The sequence below is a fragment of the Emys orbicularis genome, chromosome 3, assembly GCF_028017835.1.
Source record: "Emys orbicularis isolate rEmyOrb1 chromosome 3, rEmyOrb1.hap1, whole genome shotgun sequence".
Taxonomy (NCBI): domain Eukaryota; kingdom Metazoa; phylum Chordata; order Testudines; family Emydidae; genus Emys; species Emys orbicularis.
In genome coordinates this window covers 156,608,193-156,624,847 of record NC_088685.1, presented here as the reverse complement: position 1 = coordinate 156,624,847, position 16,655 = coordinate 156,608,193, and the positions used below count along the sequence as shown (strand labels likewise).

The following is a 16,655-nucleotide window of genomic DNA, read 5'->3' as shown; positions in this document are numbered from 1 at the left end:
GAAAGCACTGTATCCTGGCCAAATGTTGGCACAAGCAGCGAGAACAAGTGTGTGGATACTGTAGCTTACTGCAGAAGCAAAGACCCCTCTCAACAGCTGGGTGGCTGAATGGGTGGGTATGAAATCAATCTTCCACACCAGGGTTTGATTTTAAAGCCACTGGCATAAGTGTGGGTGAATTTTCAGCTTTATTAAGGGAAGGGAGGGGGGTTAATTAGGAAGGGAACACTTCAGAGGTCCAGAGGAAAGGAATTCGACATAATACAGCTCATAGATGGAAGAGGCCTATGACATAGCATTTGTCTGTGCTTCGCTAGCTCCATCTGCAGGTATTTTCTCCTTAATTATGATTTTGAAAGAACTGGTAAGAGGACACTGATGTGAGTGGACTTTGGTTACCAGGGAGAAATACTCTCAACTAAGTGGTGGCTTGAATAGGGGAATATGAAAGGCATCTGCCCAAACACACGATGCTGAAAAGACAGAAAAGCCGGAACTATTCTAGGACATCCTAGAAATATGTCTGATGAAAGAGGAAGGTGAAGAGACATGGTCAGGATAAAATCCATATTTTTAAAGAAGAATTTCCTTATGCATAATACAAGCACCACTGTAGCATTTTATAGAGCTATTTTACATAGGAAATGTTGGACTGGCTCAGACCTATGGTTGATTTAATCCAGTATCTTGTCTCTTGACAGTGGCCAGCATCAATGCTCTAGAACAGTGGTGGGCAACCTGCGGCCCATCAGGGTAATCTGATAGCGGGCCGTGAGGCATTTTGCTGACGTTGACTGTCTGCAGGCACGGCCCCCCGCAGCTCCCGGTGGCCGCGGTTCGCCAGGTTCCCGGGCGCCAGATCCCGGGCCGCAGGTTGTCCACCACTGCTTTAGAAGAAACTACACAGTTGGCAGATGTAGGGTAATCTGCTCCCTTCAAGGCCTCTTCCTAATCTCTTATAATTTGGAATTATTTTAAGCAGCAGGTTTCGTATTATATATAAATTAGGTATTAGATCCTTCCAATACTCTTTTTCAGCATTAATTTTTATAATTCTGGATATTCTTGTTATCTATAGAAAGGTCGAATCCCTCTTTAGTCCTCACTAAATTCTTGGCTCCAACAACATTCTGTAGCAATGAGTTCCACTGTGTAATTATGCACTGAGAGAAGTATTATCTTTTATCAATTCTGAATGTATCATTTTTCAAATTCATCAAATGTCCCAATGTTCTTGTCTTATGACACAAGGAGAACAGAAACTCCTATCTCCCTTTTCTAGAACATTCATTATTTAGGGGATTTTTATCATGTCCCCTCAAATTTGTCTCTTTTGAAAGATAAGCAATCCAAATATTTTCAATTTGTCTTCATATGAGACTTTTTCCATGCCTCTAATTATTGCATTTTTCCTCAGGGTTTCCAGTCAATTTCATTCTCTGGTTTTCTTGCACTATTCAGGCCGGAACGCTGGAGTTCCAACGGTTGCGAAGGATTTTTTTTTTTGGGGGGGGTTAAAATATATTTCCTTTGAAATAAAATGTTTTTATAAAACTTGAACTTTGGGTCACATTTGCCCTGACAATGCCATTTTAAGTATAATTTGGAGGCAAAAGACACTAGTGTTCTCATTTTTATTGGATAAAACCAGCTTGGTCTCACCTCATCAAGCTTATAAACATAAAGCCCTTACAAGTCTAACATTCTCACACTGAATACAACGACCAGGCCAACTGCAGAAGGAAGAGGTGGAAAAATTTGTATGCAAGGCTCAGGAATCCTTAGAAGTGTTTTAAAAACAAAGAACAAATGCAATGCTTGAGATAACCGTCCGAATTGGCGCTGATGCCATTCAATCTGGAACAACATCCGAGAAGCCAACTCTTTCAACCTTCACGCAACTCTGTCCAAAGTAGCACGCTCCCTTATAGCTCAGAGCCACTGCCTGGGGCCTGTGAAGCTTAATAGCCATATTTTTCATTCAGATGAGTCTTGCCATCACCGCTTTGACCTGATTGACAAGAGACAAAAAATATATATATTTGCTCTTCCAAGATCGACTCAGAGCAAAGAATGAAACTGTCTACAACACAGAGCATACGTTCAACAGACAGAAAAAGTATACCAACCCACACAATGGATACTAAAATACTAGTCTCCTTTTGATACGTAATTCCTGACAGCTGGGAGTCATAAGCCTTTACAAGACTACATAATATCTTTCCTGTTTATTTGGTTCCTCCAGTGTCCCCATTATGCCAGCTCAGACAGGAGACAAATCCTCCCATTAGCAACTGGAGACAGGAAAAGAGAGCGCCCTCAAAAAAAAGGAAGCTGGCTAGACACACCCGGGTCAGCCCGTCTTCTGGTCAGCTGAGCCAGGAATTTTGCTCTAGTTTTTACTAGTGCTAATGGAGTGCAGTCCTTTTGTTCACTTAGCTCTGGGTTAGAGCTCTCCTCCCTCCCTGTGAGGCTCAGCAATGTTTTAAACCTCTAATTATCTGTAATTTTGAGAAAGAGTATCATGAAACCATATGAAATCTAATCTACGCACTTAATATGAAAAGCTATATGCATAAGCCATGCTCTTATTAAAAAAGTATAATTGAAAATTCATTGCATCATTAAAAATAACCAGAGAAGGTTAAATCAAAACGATTTGAAGGTTAATTAGAAAAAAAGTTAATCTTTACCTTTCACCCGCCACACAAATTGGATTTGTGCCCCTATTAAAAGTCATTCCATATCTCTGCCACAAGAAGTTAATAAGGCTTGTCTCTCCAAAACATGTGATATGAATTGTAGGAAGGTTTGTGTTTCAAAGTTTTGGTCAAAGAGTCTTCAAGAAGTTTTAGAGAACCAACCCATTTGTTGCTGAATGTCCCAATGACTTCAGTGAAAGTTGAGGCTGCTCAAAACCTCACAGGCTTTGATCTCCCTTTCAAATAATAAAACCACCACCATACTTGGTGTAATGAAGCCGATATAGAACTGCAAGAACTAATAGTAGCACATATAACAGCGTGAAAAGTACATGTTTGTGTTACACCCATCCCAAATACCACGTATGTGTGAAATATCCATACTGGTTGATTTTTTTTTTTTTTTGGCCACACTTCAGTGACCTCAGGACTATTTTGCAAATGGATTCCTGATTTACTGGCGTAAGAAGTCAGAGGAAATTGCTTGGTACCTGCAGGAGGCATCCACACACAGTAGTCTGGGTCATCTTCTGGGTACTGCGAGGAGGAAAGCGCTTGCTGGAGCTGCAAAAAATAAAAATTGAGCAGCTATTTTTAAAAATACAGCATTCCTAGCATAAAGTTTCCAAGTGTTTCAAACAGTCAGTTTTAAGCTCACAGAAGTGGTGTGGAAGAAAAAAAGCTACTGAGAGGTGGGAGCAGTTTTCCTACTGTGAAGAGTCAACGAGGAAACACAACAGGAGTGCAGTGGGCGGGTAACGTAGCAGGTCTCAGAGCATAGATCGAAGGAGGACGACACCCTCCGATACAGCCATGAAATCTCCAATGAAGTCAGTAGGAGCTGAGTGCACTAATGAGGGCAGAACTGTTTGTTGCACTTAACAGCATTACAGATCATACAAAACACAGGATAATAATAATAATAATTATTAATGGAGATATCCCATCTCCTAGAACTGGAAGGGACCTTGAAAGGTCATTGAGTCCAGCCCCCTGCCTTCACTAGCAGGACCAAGTACTGATTTTGCCCCAGATCCCCAAGTGGCCCCCTCAAGGAGTGAACTCACAACCCTGGGTTTAGCAGGCCAATGCTCAAACCACTGAGCTATCCCTCCCCCGATTGTGTCCACGGTGTGTGCAAATAAAGGTTACATTGAGAATGTTAATTTTTGTATTTGCTGATTCTTGAGGGTTTAAATTTGTAAGCTTAATGTTACATTGATGTCAATTTTACAATGAATGTCCCTGTTTAAGGCAAAAGATGAAGGTGAGACTTAAGTGATTTAGGAGCACAATTCACACTGGAAAAAAAAATATTAAGGCCAACAGTTTCAAACTTGAATGCCTGAAGTTATGCTGTTAAATGAGAGTGGTCTGGTTTTCCAAGGAGATATATGCTTCCAGCTCCCATTAACTTCAGTGGAATTTGTGACTGCTAAGTGCTCTTCAAAAATCAGGCTATTTTCATCGAGGTCTAAATATGGAGATAGCAAGTTAAGGTCAGGTTGAAAATTTAGGGCTGAAGCAGTAATCTTTTAACTGCTTTCATCTTTTACTTCCACAATTATGTAGTCAAAATCTAACAACTCCATAGTGAAATACTGAAAACAGTTAAAAACCTCCCCACCTATATTTAAGTCTTTAAATCATGATCTGAGGACTTCAGTAACTCAACCAGAGGTTAGGGGTCTATTACAGGAGTGGTGGGTGAGGGTCTATGGCCTGCAGTGTGCAGGTCAGACTAGATGATCATGATGGTCCCTTCTGGCCTTAAAGTCTATGAGTCTATATTTTATTTACTAAACACTGAATTTATGTACTGGTTATAACATAAAATCTTAATACAGATATACCAGCATGATCAAAGCAATTTTTCAGTCCCTCAAATCTGTTTAATTTTCTAAAATTAACCTGGATTAGAGACCTCTAGATGATCTAGGCTCCTGGAAAGTGTCAGCATGTAAAATTCAGCTATTTTTATTCTTGTGCACAAAAAAGTCAAAATCTTTTCAGAAGGAGAAAAGACTTTTTCCAGTTTTGCATGACTCAAAAGTGTATAAGAAGATTTTTTCCTCCAACTTTTAAAAAAAATGCTGCCTTTGGGCTGAAACCCACTATGGAAAATATCAACCAAAAGGAGACTTTTAAAAAGATAGCATGTGCAACAAGTGATTTGTAATGGGAATGTGAAGATAATCTAAGGTATTTAATATTATGAGAATGCTATAATATTAGAATGCTTGGAATAAATTAGTGCTGGTTAGGAGTGCTGGGTTTGACAGCCCTGGAGACTGATACTTTCTAGTTATCCACAGAAGGGGTACAGCATAGATTGTAGCAGTGCAAATTTATTGACACTTCCCTCACTAATATGCTTCAACCTAGCTACGGAGGGACAACCTCTGAAGGATGTTCCCATTCAGTTCTTGGCCCCTCTGCTGAGATTGCTAACAATGGAATCAATTAATGCCAACGGAAGTATTTTTTTGGATTAGCAGATCCTGCTAGTGGCTGATGGGCATTATGCCTCTTTGCTATGTGATGCAGTGTATTTGCATAGCATTCCATCAATTACAAAACCTACAACCAGAATGTGCTGCGTAGAAATTGCCACACTTGTAGTCCATCTAGTCCAGTACCCTGTCTCCAACAATGGTCAGTACCAGATGGTTTAGAGAAAGGTACAAGCCCCCATGATGCTAAACTATGCAGTAATATGCCCCCAGGAAAAGGTTCTTTCCAACCCCAGGCAGAAGTGGTTATCTTTATGCCCCAAAACATGGAGGGTTTATATCCTTTACAGATTTTTATTCTAGAAACAACTCTGTCCTCCTTGTGAATGCACTGAAGGACACTTACACCTTGGCTCCCAGTTACAGTAAATTCCACAACATTAACAATGGCCCCTTTCCCAAAAGGATGAAGTTATATTAAAGGCAAGACATGTGGACTAGAGAGGTGGTCCCCAAGTTTTCCAGATTAAGACCTTTGCTGTGTAAGCCAGTGCGTGCAACATCCCATGCTAATCAACAAGAAAGCTCTACAATCACAGGTCTGGGCCTTGAAGCATGCCAATTTTTAAGGCAAGTTGGAGCACATACAAGCGAATGAGAGACCACATCACTGTGACCCAGCACAAAGTGTTATCAATACAGTTGGAAAGGAAGCTTTGATGAATAGACTGGTGGTCTAGTTTGCTTGTAGCTTTTACAAATCTCTGTCATTCCTGAAATGCTAGCTCATAGCTTCTCAGCAGGCACACTCCTTGGTGACTTGCAATAGCTCTCTATGCCTATTGCAGCAGTAGTGCATTCGAACAGTGGTCTCCAAACTTTTTTGATCGCGCACCCCTATCAGTAAAAAATTTTGGAGCATGCACCCCCTGCCACGCCGCCCCACGCAAAAAAAAAAAAAAAAAAAGGCCGCCCGAACTGCCAAAGCGGCGCTGCTCTGGCGGCGCTCCTCCTGCTGCGCACCCCTCTTTGGAGACCACTGCATTAGAAGACTAGTCTCACACACCATGGAAGAGACATCACTGTCACAAAGCAGTACTCCAACCAAGTCACCAGCCCATTTCACTCAGAGGGAATCTTTTAAATTAGATTGTTGACTTCTTGGGGCAGGGACTGTCTTCCTCTGCGTGAGAGAGCTTCAGGTATCATTACTTACCCTGCCTGGGCCATTAACTTTCGTCTTTTTCTTGGGGCTCTCTTCAAATGTTCTGCATGTTCTCTCCGACGCTGGGAAGAAACAAGATCTGTTTTATAGCACACCGTATTGCTCCTACATCACGAACCAGCAGCTCTATCAGAAATAAGTTTACAAAAGGCCCACTTAAAAATAGACCTGTCAAAGGAATTGATTCATTAACCTTGTTGTACCAAAATTCAGTTATTTTATCTGTTGAATAGGATCCTATGGTTATTAATTTATTGAGATTAAATACATTTAAGTGACAACTGTAGTTTAATGTATTCAGTCCTCTAGCTGGCACTCCATATATCCACACTTGTAAGGGGTTAGGATCTAATAGGTCTTTTCCATCTACAGTTACTATAATGATAAATTCTAGTAGTCAAGCAATCATCTCCCTGCAGATTACAAGAGGATATAATACTGAAGCTGGAGCATGGAAATCTTGGACTTTGGCCATCAAAGGTCTATACATTGGGCCACGAAGACCGAAAGCTACTTTAGGAAATACATGGAACCAACATACAAAAATGCCACTTCACAGGGTACAGGAATATCAGTTAGTGAAAGAGAACAGTGAGGGAGCATGTGAGATGAATAGCCTCGACTTTCCTACCATTTAACCTAAGTGACTCAAGATCTCAATCTCATGCAACATCGAAATTCACCCCATGAGACAATAAGAGGACAGTCTCCCTGAGGAATCTTAGGCTGCCATAGACTGTCAGGTGGGAGAGCAGAGCAAAAGAATTCATACAGATCTCTTCCAAATGTTTTGCTTGCCAAGTCAGGCCTTGATCTTGAGGATCAGATGGATTTTTGTAAAACGCATGGCGACATTTGAGCAGCTCAGAGTGCATGCTACTGCCAGCCATATGTTACTTGAGATTTGTATGGGTACAAGTCTTCACACGCACTTCCCCTCTGACCAATTCTTAAGACAAGGAGGAGAAAAAGGGGGCATCATTTTTTACACTTGGTTCTTCCGCACAAGATCCTGCTGTCACTCTATTGCATTAAAATAATTTTGTATTTACACAGGGTCTTTCATCCAAGGAACTCAAAGCGCCTTACAGATTTGGAGGGGCGAGGAGAATTGAAACAGAGGTGAAGTGACTTGCCCAGAAGTCACATATTTAGGCTGTGGCAGAGTTGAGAATAGCCCTTACACCCCCCTGGATTCCTAGTTCCCTGCTTCAGAAACTAGACAATGCGGTTTCCTTTTGCTAATCTGCATAGACAATAGCTCCTTTGGATACATTTTTAAGTCCATAATCTCCTGCACAATTGCTGAGCCCCACATTGCATTGCTCACCTTGAGACTTCTCTTGTGATAGGTCCACCTGATATTCATTCTCTGGTGTCTTTAACTGCTTGCTGATGGGCTGAGACTGAAAACCAATCCCTGTGAAAAACAGCCAAAAAGGTCTACAGAATACACTTATCAGGCATCCTAAGAAGTAGAGCACTAGTATCACTGAAACACAAGACACTAGAGAAAACTTAGCTGCATTCATTTCAGCACTGACATTCAAATAAAGGGACAATTCTCTATAAACACCCAAAGAGATTAAAACGTAGAAAGACTATTTCAATGCAACATTGGGAAAGGAGTTTAATTAACCCATAGAGCCAGTTTAAACTAACAACTTGGCCATATTGCACATGATACTATACATTAAGGCAAGGAGGCAGAGTTGCAGATACGAGGGAACAAAATAACTTACTGCAATGTCATGGCTGAGTTGTCACATGCACAGAGTTGGTGAATGCAAAAGGCTTTGAATTTGGATATAAGCTCCATAGAGACAGTCAAGATCTTGCCATTATGGCTTTTAAAATATTTTACCTCCTCAGTTTATAAACCTTCAAAGGTATTCTTACTCTGAAATCTGTTTTCTTTTTAATTATGTTCCCTTACAACAATGCCATGTACTAGTTTGTTACTGTAAGACACTCAAGTGCTGCACACCCTGGTTAACAATATGGCCTGTCACAATACAGAAAGATTTCTTTTCTTGTCTCTTTTTTAATCCCAAAACGATGGGAAATTTGCTGTTGTGCAGAGCTTTAATACAAAACCAGGTGAAACTCAGTTGTGTCTTGGATCTGTTTGTGCCCAGAATGCTGAACTCATAGGCACAAAGCTGTGAAAAGGAAATCTGCAAAGTGTCACATGAACATCTGTGAAGCAAGTCTCCATAGTTTTGTGCAACTCTGAAAAATCCAGTAGTTTATACTCACATAAGCTAATGCAGGGAAAAGGGAAAAAAGCGGTCACTGTTTACCATGGGTAGGTTCCAGATTCTTACTAGGAGAACTGGCAGGAAGACTCGTCTCTTGTTCTACTTCTTCTCCTGCCATTTTCGTCTCTGTTTTTTGTGTCCCGATGTTTGCTGCTTTCATTTCCTGCTCCTCATCTTCCTCCTCTTCTTCCTCCTCTACTTCAGGCCCATCATCTTTCATTTTTAACAAGCTTTCAGGGATATCTGGACGCCTGACAGGCAACTTCTGTGGCGTAAAAGCAAACTGATGTAGCAGTGCTTAGGTAATCTGGTGATGAGTGCTATAAAAAACCCTAAGATATACAGACAGGTTGATACAGAATGGCCACAGACAGACAAGACAGGACAAAGCAACATGCATGTTCCACTCAAAGGAAGAACTAGGAAAGTACCACCAAACGGAGGACGAGCTATTTTGTCCTAAGGAAAGGTGCAAGTGAAAATTAAGAGTGAAAAGAGATACAGTCATTGTCCCCAGGAGAGCAGGTCATAGTTTTTTGATAGTCATATTGGGAATTAAACCAATAATGCATTTGAATTTAACTAAAAAGCCAAGAAGAATAGAAAAGAAAGTGAAGGGGAAGCCAATGACCTAAGGAAACAAAAGCAAGGAATACCTTAAAACTGTTCTCTTTATCATACTTACCCCTAGGTTTCCAGTTTTCAGTTTGAATTTTCTTCCTCCCTTCATTGCACCAAAGAGAGGCAACGTTAGCTTTTTAGGCTTGCTCTCTAGTTCCAGACCATGACTCCCAGTCCTAACAAAATTAGATACAAAGAAAAGCGATTAGCACATACAAAGCCTACAGTAAATACCTAGGCATCAATCTCTTCTATTTAAGAACAGAAACATTTGCGGAACATAGGTGATGTTATGGAACAAGAACTCAAACCTTTGCTGTGTGATCCTTCTACATGAAAGGTTATTAAGAAACACCACTGTGCGCGCGCACACATACACAAAGCAGGTGTTGATCTTACTGCTTTAACTCCATTGTTGCTGCATCTCTCTGTAGCATTCCTCTAACATGGCAATGGGTCAATGGCACACTGACATGCCAAAGTGACATCTCAGACATAGCATAAGAGATGGTACCCACTGTATATTTTGCTCTTTCTACATTTTGGTAGCATTCCACTCACCAGGACAATTTCATATGGACAATATACAGTGATTATTGATGTTGACTCACTGGGGCTTCAGCTCTGGCAGTTCCGCAGGTTTAACAATCTTTATTAACCCTTTCAGTCTCTGCTGTTCTTTCCTCAATTCAAAGGTCCGCAAATGAAGCTTCTTCCTCATTACGCTGTCTAAGGAGCAGCCTGATTTTATTTCAGTCATGAATTCATCCAAGGAATCCTGAGAAGCCGGCTGGGGTTGGGCTGGGCAAGATGATTGCAAAATGCACATGGTAGAAGGGGGAAAAAAGGAAAATGATGAGTCTCATACCCACCAAATTTAACCTTAAAAGATTGCGAAGTGTGTGATGGGGCCATATAAGTACCCAAGACAGATAACTAGCTAATACACCACCCTCTGTGCAAAACCCTCACTATTCAGCTAAATAATGGGCCAAATTCATCCCTGGGGAAGAATTCAATGGAGTTCCCTAAAGGATTAATTTGATTTAATACATTTTAGTCTGTGTAAACCCATTTCTGAATTTGTGAATGTTAACTCAAGTAATCACCCCCTTGAAGTCTGTAAGTATTTCCTATCTTACCTAAAAATTACTTCATCTGTGACTCCTGTTCAGACAACCTTACATACTACTGTTACTTTGCCAATGTTTTCTAATTGGGAAGGCTGATTTATATTTGGGAAAATAAAGATATGGGGTTTTTTCCTTGGATTTTGACAATGCTATAGAATTTGCATCCTCTGAGTTATGTCAGAGGCAGACAATGAAGAGAACTAATTCTGTGTTGTCAGAATTTCTGAGCCCTTTGTTGTCCAGTAAGAACTTCTGCCTTTTTTTTTTTAAACGATTATACGCTATGCTAAAATTCACGCAAATTTAAATCTTTGTAACTGTATGATTAAGTGTGCATGTAGAGATGTACGTGTGTCTGTACACAATTATGTAATTTGCAAATTTTTAAATCCCAACCCTAATTATAAGCCAGCCCTAAGTATTTTAAATTCCAGCCCTAATTAACTCAGCCTTAATTATAAATCAGAATTGGTTGAATGTAATTAAAGATGATTTCTTTTTTTGGCTTTGTTTAATTTTTTTGTGATGAGTATATTTTTGAAAGTGATTGTAAGGAACTATTAAGCATTTTTTCTAGTTATGCAAACATTTATAAAAGGCCTCCGTTTATAAACTGGATATTTCTGATATAGAACAAAATACAGTTTCACGTTTAACAAACACACAAAAGCTGTAGCAGCATGTAACAGTAATTACTCAAAGATCACTTAGTTAATAGGATGCAAGGAATTATTATTACTTGGTATGCTATGTGCCCTAATGTCCCTTAGGAAGATGATATATCAGTATTAATAAAATTTTATTGTAAGTAGTCCAGCCAAAGGAGCTCTCATTAAGTCTATTCCTCTCATATATAATTAATAACTTTACACTGAGTGTGAATCAGGACAAAAGCTACCCACAAACTGACTGTTTGAACCTTTTAAAAGATAGAGATACCGTATGTCAATATTCTCCCTTATGATCACTATGCCTACAAAATAACCTTGAATTAAAGGTGTGTATATAGATACACACACAGAGAAAGCACTTTAACTACTAGACTTACACACATTCTGCAGTATATGATGGATTATCCATTCTTAGAGAGATGTTTAGCATACCACCAGATTAAGTATCTGAACTTTAAAGTTAGCCAGCGAATAGGCATGCTCTAGACTCAAAAAGATCCTGACCTGGGAAAAACCTTGAAGAAGTCCATGGGAATTAGGTGCTCAGCACCTCACAGGATTGGGCCTGAAGTTGGGCACAATGGACCAGCCCAGAAAATGGATACATATAACGCTGCCCCAAAGTAGAATGGATTAGTTGTCTCTGCCTAAAGTGCTGCCAACATTTCAACATAGAGACTCAGGGTATGTCTACACTACGAGGCTAGTTCGATTTCTCTTAAATCGAAAATGTAGAATCGATATTGCAAAGTCGAACGTGTGTGTCCACACTAAGGACAGTAATTCGACTTTGTGAGTCCACACTAACGGGGAAAGCGTCGACATTGGAAGCGGTGCACTGTGGGCAGCTACCCCACAGTTCCCGCAGTCCCCGCTGCCCATTGGAATTCTGGGTCGAGCCGCCAATGCCTTCTGGGTAAAAAAAAAAGGGTCGAGGGTGCTTTTGGGTAATTGTCGTCATCCGTCCGTCACTACCGCCCTCCCTCCCTCCCTGAAAGCGCCGGCGGGAAATCAGTTCGCGCAATTTTCCGGTCAGTGCCAGCGCGGACGCCACAGCACTGCGAGCATGGAGCCCGCTGCGACCATCGCTGCAGTTGTGGCCGTTGTCAACGCCTCGCAGGTTATCATCCACCTTTACCAGAGGCAGATGCAGATAAACCAGGCGAGGAGGCTACGGCACCACGGTGAGGGCCTGAAGTCTGAGAGTGGCACAGACCTGTCACAAAGCACGGGACCCAGCGCCGAGGACATCACGGTGACAATGGGTCATGTGGATGTTGTGGAACGGCGATTCTGGGCACGGGAAACAAGCACGGACTGGTGGGACCGCATAGTGCTGCAGGTCTGGGACGAATCCCAGTGGCTGCGAAACTTTCGCATGCGGAAGGGGACTTTCCTTGAACTTTGTGAGTTGCTGTCCCCTGCCCTGAAGCGCAATGACACCCGGATGCGAGCAGCCCTGACTGTCCAGAAGCGAGTGATCATAGCCCTCTGGAAGCTTGCAACGCCGGACAGCTACCGGTCTGTCGCGAACCACTTTGGCGTGGGCAAATCTACCGTGGGGGTTGTTGTGATGCAAGTAGCCAAGGCAATCGTCAAGGTACTGCTCTCAAAGGTAGTGACCCTGGGAAACGTGGAGGTCATCATAGATGGCTTCGCCGCAATGGGATTCCCAAACTGCGGTGGGGCTATAGATGGAACTCACATCCCTATCCTGGGACCGGACCACCAGGCCAGCCAGTACATTAACAGAAAGGGCTACTTTTCAATGGTGCTGCAAGCACTGGTGGACCATCGGGGACGTTTTACAAACATCAACGTCGGATGGCCGGGCAAGGTTCATGACGCTCGCGTCTTCAGGAACTCTGGTCTGTTTAGACGGCTGCAGGAAGGTATTTACTTCCCGGACCACAAAATAAGTCTTGGGGATGTGGAGATGCCTACAGTGATCCTTGGGGACCCAGCCTACCCGCTAATGCCCTGGCTCATGAAGCCCTATACTGGCGCCCTGGACACTGAAAAAGAACTCTTCAACTACCGGCTGAGCAAGTGCAGAATGGTGGTGGAGTGTGCTTTTGGCCGTCTCAAGGGGAGATGGAGAAGCTTACTGACTCGCTGTGATCTCAGCGAAACCAATATCCCCATTGTTATAGCAGCTTGCTGTGTGCTCCACAATCTGTGTGAGAGCAAGGGGGAGACCTTTATGGCGGGGTGGGAGGTTGAGGCAAATAGCCTGGCATCTGATTACGCCCAGCCAGACAGCCGGGCAATTAGAAGAGCCCAGCGGGACGCGCTGTGCATCCGGGAGGCTTTGAAAGCTAGGTTCCACAGTGAGCAGGGTAACCAGTGACTTTTAAGTTTCTGTACAGAGAAGCTGAACCTGCCACCGTTTCTTTACCCAGTTAATGTTGACTATCCTCTCCAGTTACAGACCCCCTCCACCCACTTCCAAAAAAATAAAATCAGTTTTATTTTGTTAATGAACACCGTTGTCTTTATTACTGTTTTTGCGGGAATGTTTTAAACCTGGGACGCAGACTGTGGTGGGGAGCGGGTGTAGTGTACTGATGCAAATGATCCTTCTAAACTCCAGGAATGACAGGATTCGCAGTGGCGGACTGGTTGTTTCAACGGAGCCTGCCAGCCCTCCTGAGCGGGACTGCGTGTATGTGGGGGCTATGTGACTTTATGGCAGGGGGAAGAGGGTTACAGATCCCCTCCTGCGTGGCTCTGTGATCCAGGACAAGGACCGCTGCATAAGATCTGTAACTGCCCTCCCCCGCCACAAAGTCACAGAGCAACACCCCCCCCCCCACGCACAGAACATGAAAACCACCTCCCAGACTGACCAGGGTAACTAGTCACTGCACTGTGTATGTGCCCTGCTGCTGGACCTGCCCCCGCCTCTGTACCCTGCTAAAGGTGACTGTCCTGTCCAATTACCAGGGCCCTTCCCCCCCTTCAGACAGACTCTCCCTCAAAAGAACATGATTGAAACAGTAATGAACAGAAACGTATTTTTTATTAACAACCACACATGAAACTGGGGGGTGAAACTTGGACGGGGGCTTGGGTGAGGCGGCCAGGAAAGGACTTTTCAAATTTTGGGGAATGACAGCCTTCTGGTGCTTGAGCAGTCTGCAGGGGTCGAATGAGAGTTTTCACGGACTCTGAGCAGCTAATGGAGCAGAGCAGCTAATGGAGCAAAGGCAAGGGGTGGCTGAAGGGGAATGCTCGGGGGTGCAGATGGAAGCGGGGGCTATGGTCTGTGAGGGGGGAATGTCGGGGGGAGAACAAGAGCAGTGGAAGCATGTAACCGTGAGAAGCAGGCCAAGGAAAAGGAGAGCTAGTGAGGGGGAAATAGAACTCAGGAACAGGTTTGGGTGTTTGGCTAACGAGGAGGGGACGCAGCAGGTGGTAACTGATGGTGGGAGGCAGAGGAAGAAAAGAAGGGCGGCTAGTCCAATAGACAGGGGGGAGGAGTTGATGGAAGCAGCATCAATACTCAGCCCCAGGAGGATACAGGATGGCAATAGGGGGACTATAAGGGAAAATAGAGACAGACAGGAGTTACGGCCGCAGGGAACAGGGGATAGATTGGTAGATTGCGCTGCCCCCAGGCAAAGGCAGGTTTATGTGATTGGGGACTCCTTACTGAGGAGGTTAGACAGGCCTGTGACCAGGGCGGACCCGGAAAACAGAAGGGTGTGCTGTCTGCCGGGCGCTAAGATACGGGATGTGGACCTGCGGTTGAAAAGGATCCTAAAAGGAGCAGGTAAGAACCCCTTGATCGTCCTTCACGTAGGAACGAATGACACGGCTAGGTTCTCGCTAGAGAGAATCAAGGGGGATTATGCCAGGCTGGGGAAGACGCTTAAGGAAGTCGAGGCTCAGATTATCTTCAGTGGGATTCTGCCTGTTCCTAGAGAAGGACAGCAAAGGGCAGACAGAATTGTGAGGATAAATAGCTGGCTAAGGGAGTGGTGCTATAAGGAGGGCTTTGGGATGTATAGCCACTGGGAGGCTTTCGGGGACAGACAGCTGTTCTCGCGGGATGGACTTCACCTGAGTAGGGAAGGAAATAGACTTCTGGGAGGGAGGCTGGCTCATCTCATCAAAAGGGCTTTAAACTAGGAACTTGGGGGAGACGGTTGGGAGATGTCCAGTTAATCTCCACGCCAGATTCCAACACTGAAAAAGAGGGCGAAGAGATAAGCACAGATATAGGTAGGGGTAGGGAATTGGACATGAGAAGGAGGGGGCGGATAGACACTACGGGGTCCGTTCCAAAGTGCATAACTAATAGGAGAAAGGATAGACAGCATACGGTAAGATGTTTATACACAAATGCGAGAAGCCTAGGTAACAAAATGGAGGAATTGGAGCTCCTGGTCCAAGAAATGAAACCTGATATTGTAGGAATAACCGAAACATGGTGGAATGGTAGTCATGACTGGAGTACAGGTATGGAAGGGTATGTGCTGTTTAGGAATGACCGGAAAAAATGTAAAGGTGGGGGTGTGGCATTGTATGTCAATAATGAGCTAAAATGTAAAGAAATAATAAGTGATGGAATGGATAAGACGGAGTCTGTCTGGGCAATAATTACACTGGGTAAAAGAACTACTAGAGCCTCCCCTGAGATACTGCTTGGGGTGTGCTATAGACCGCCGGGATCTAGCCTGGATGCGGACAGAGAACTATTTAATGTTTTTAAGGAAGTAAAAACTAATAAGAGCTGTGTGATCATGGGGGACTTTAACTTCCCGGACATAGATTGGGGAACAAATGCTAGTAACAATAATAGGGCTCAGATGTTCCTAGACGTGCTAGCAGATGAATTCCTTCATCAAGTAGTAGCTGAACCGACGAGGGGGGATGCCATTTTAGATTTGGTGCTGGTGAGTAGTGAGGACCTCATTGAGGAAATGGTTGTAGGGGACAACCTTGGCTCGAGTGACCATGAGCTAATTCAGTTTAAACTAAATGGAAGGATTAACAGAAATAAAACTGTGACTAAGGTTTACGATTTCAAAAAGGCCAACTTTAATAAATTAAGGCAACTACTTAGGGAAGTGGATTGGGCTAGCATACTTAGAGAGCTAAAGGCAGATGAGGCCTGGGATTATTTCAAGCTGAAGTTGCACGAGCTGTCCGAGGCCTGTATCCCAAGAAAGGGGAAACGGTTAGTGGGCAGGAGAATTAGACCTAGCTGGATGAGCGGGCGTCTCAAAGGGGCGATTAAGAAAAAACAGAAAGCGTACAAAGAATGGAAGAGGGGAGGGATCGGCAAGGAAACCTACCTTATTGAGGTCAGAGCATGTAGGGATGCGGTGAGAAAGGCCAAAAGCCGTGTAGAGTTGGACCTCGCGAGGGGAATTAAATCCAATAGTAAGAGGTTTTATAGCCATATAAATAGGAAGAAAACAAAGAAAGAGGAAGTGGGGCCGCTGAAGCATGCAGATGGAGTGGAGATTAAGGATAATCTAGGCATGGCACAATATCTAAATGATTATTTTGCGTCGGTCTTTAATAAGGCTAATGAGGGGCTTAGGAATAGAGGGAGCGGGACAGAGGGGAATAAAGGAG

General features: G+C 43.4%; 1 protein-coding gene across 1 annotated transcript in view; it reads right to left on the bottom strand.

Moving 5' to 3' along the window:
- Window positions 1-968: 968 nt before the first annotated feature.
- SLC4A1AP (solute carrier family 4 member 1 adaptor protein) overlaps window positions 969-16,655 on the bottom strand; it is a 33,359-nt gene continuing 17,672 nt past the window's right edge. The window contains exons 8-14 of the mRNA XM_065400980.1: window positions 9,874-10,063; window positions 9,327-9,438; window positions 8,684-8,906; window positions 7,711-7,800; window positions 6,372-6,442; window positions 3,194-3,266; window positions 969-2,011 (exon numbers count right to left, since the gene is read on the bottom strand). Coding sequence (XP_065257052.1) covers window positions 1,962-2,011; window positions 3,194-3,266; window positions 6,372-6,442; window positions 7,711-7,800; window positions 8,684-8,906; window positions 9,327-9,438; window positions 9,874-10,063 — 809 coding nt within the window. The 3' untranslated portion in view covers window positions 969-1,961. The remainder of the gene's footprint in view (window positions 2,012-3,193; window positions 3,267-6,371; window positions 6,443-7,710; window positions 7,801-8,683; window positions 8,907-9,326; window positions 9,439-9,873; window positions 10,064-16,655) is intronic.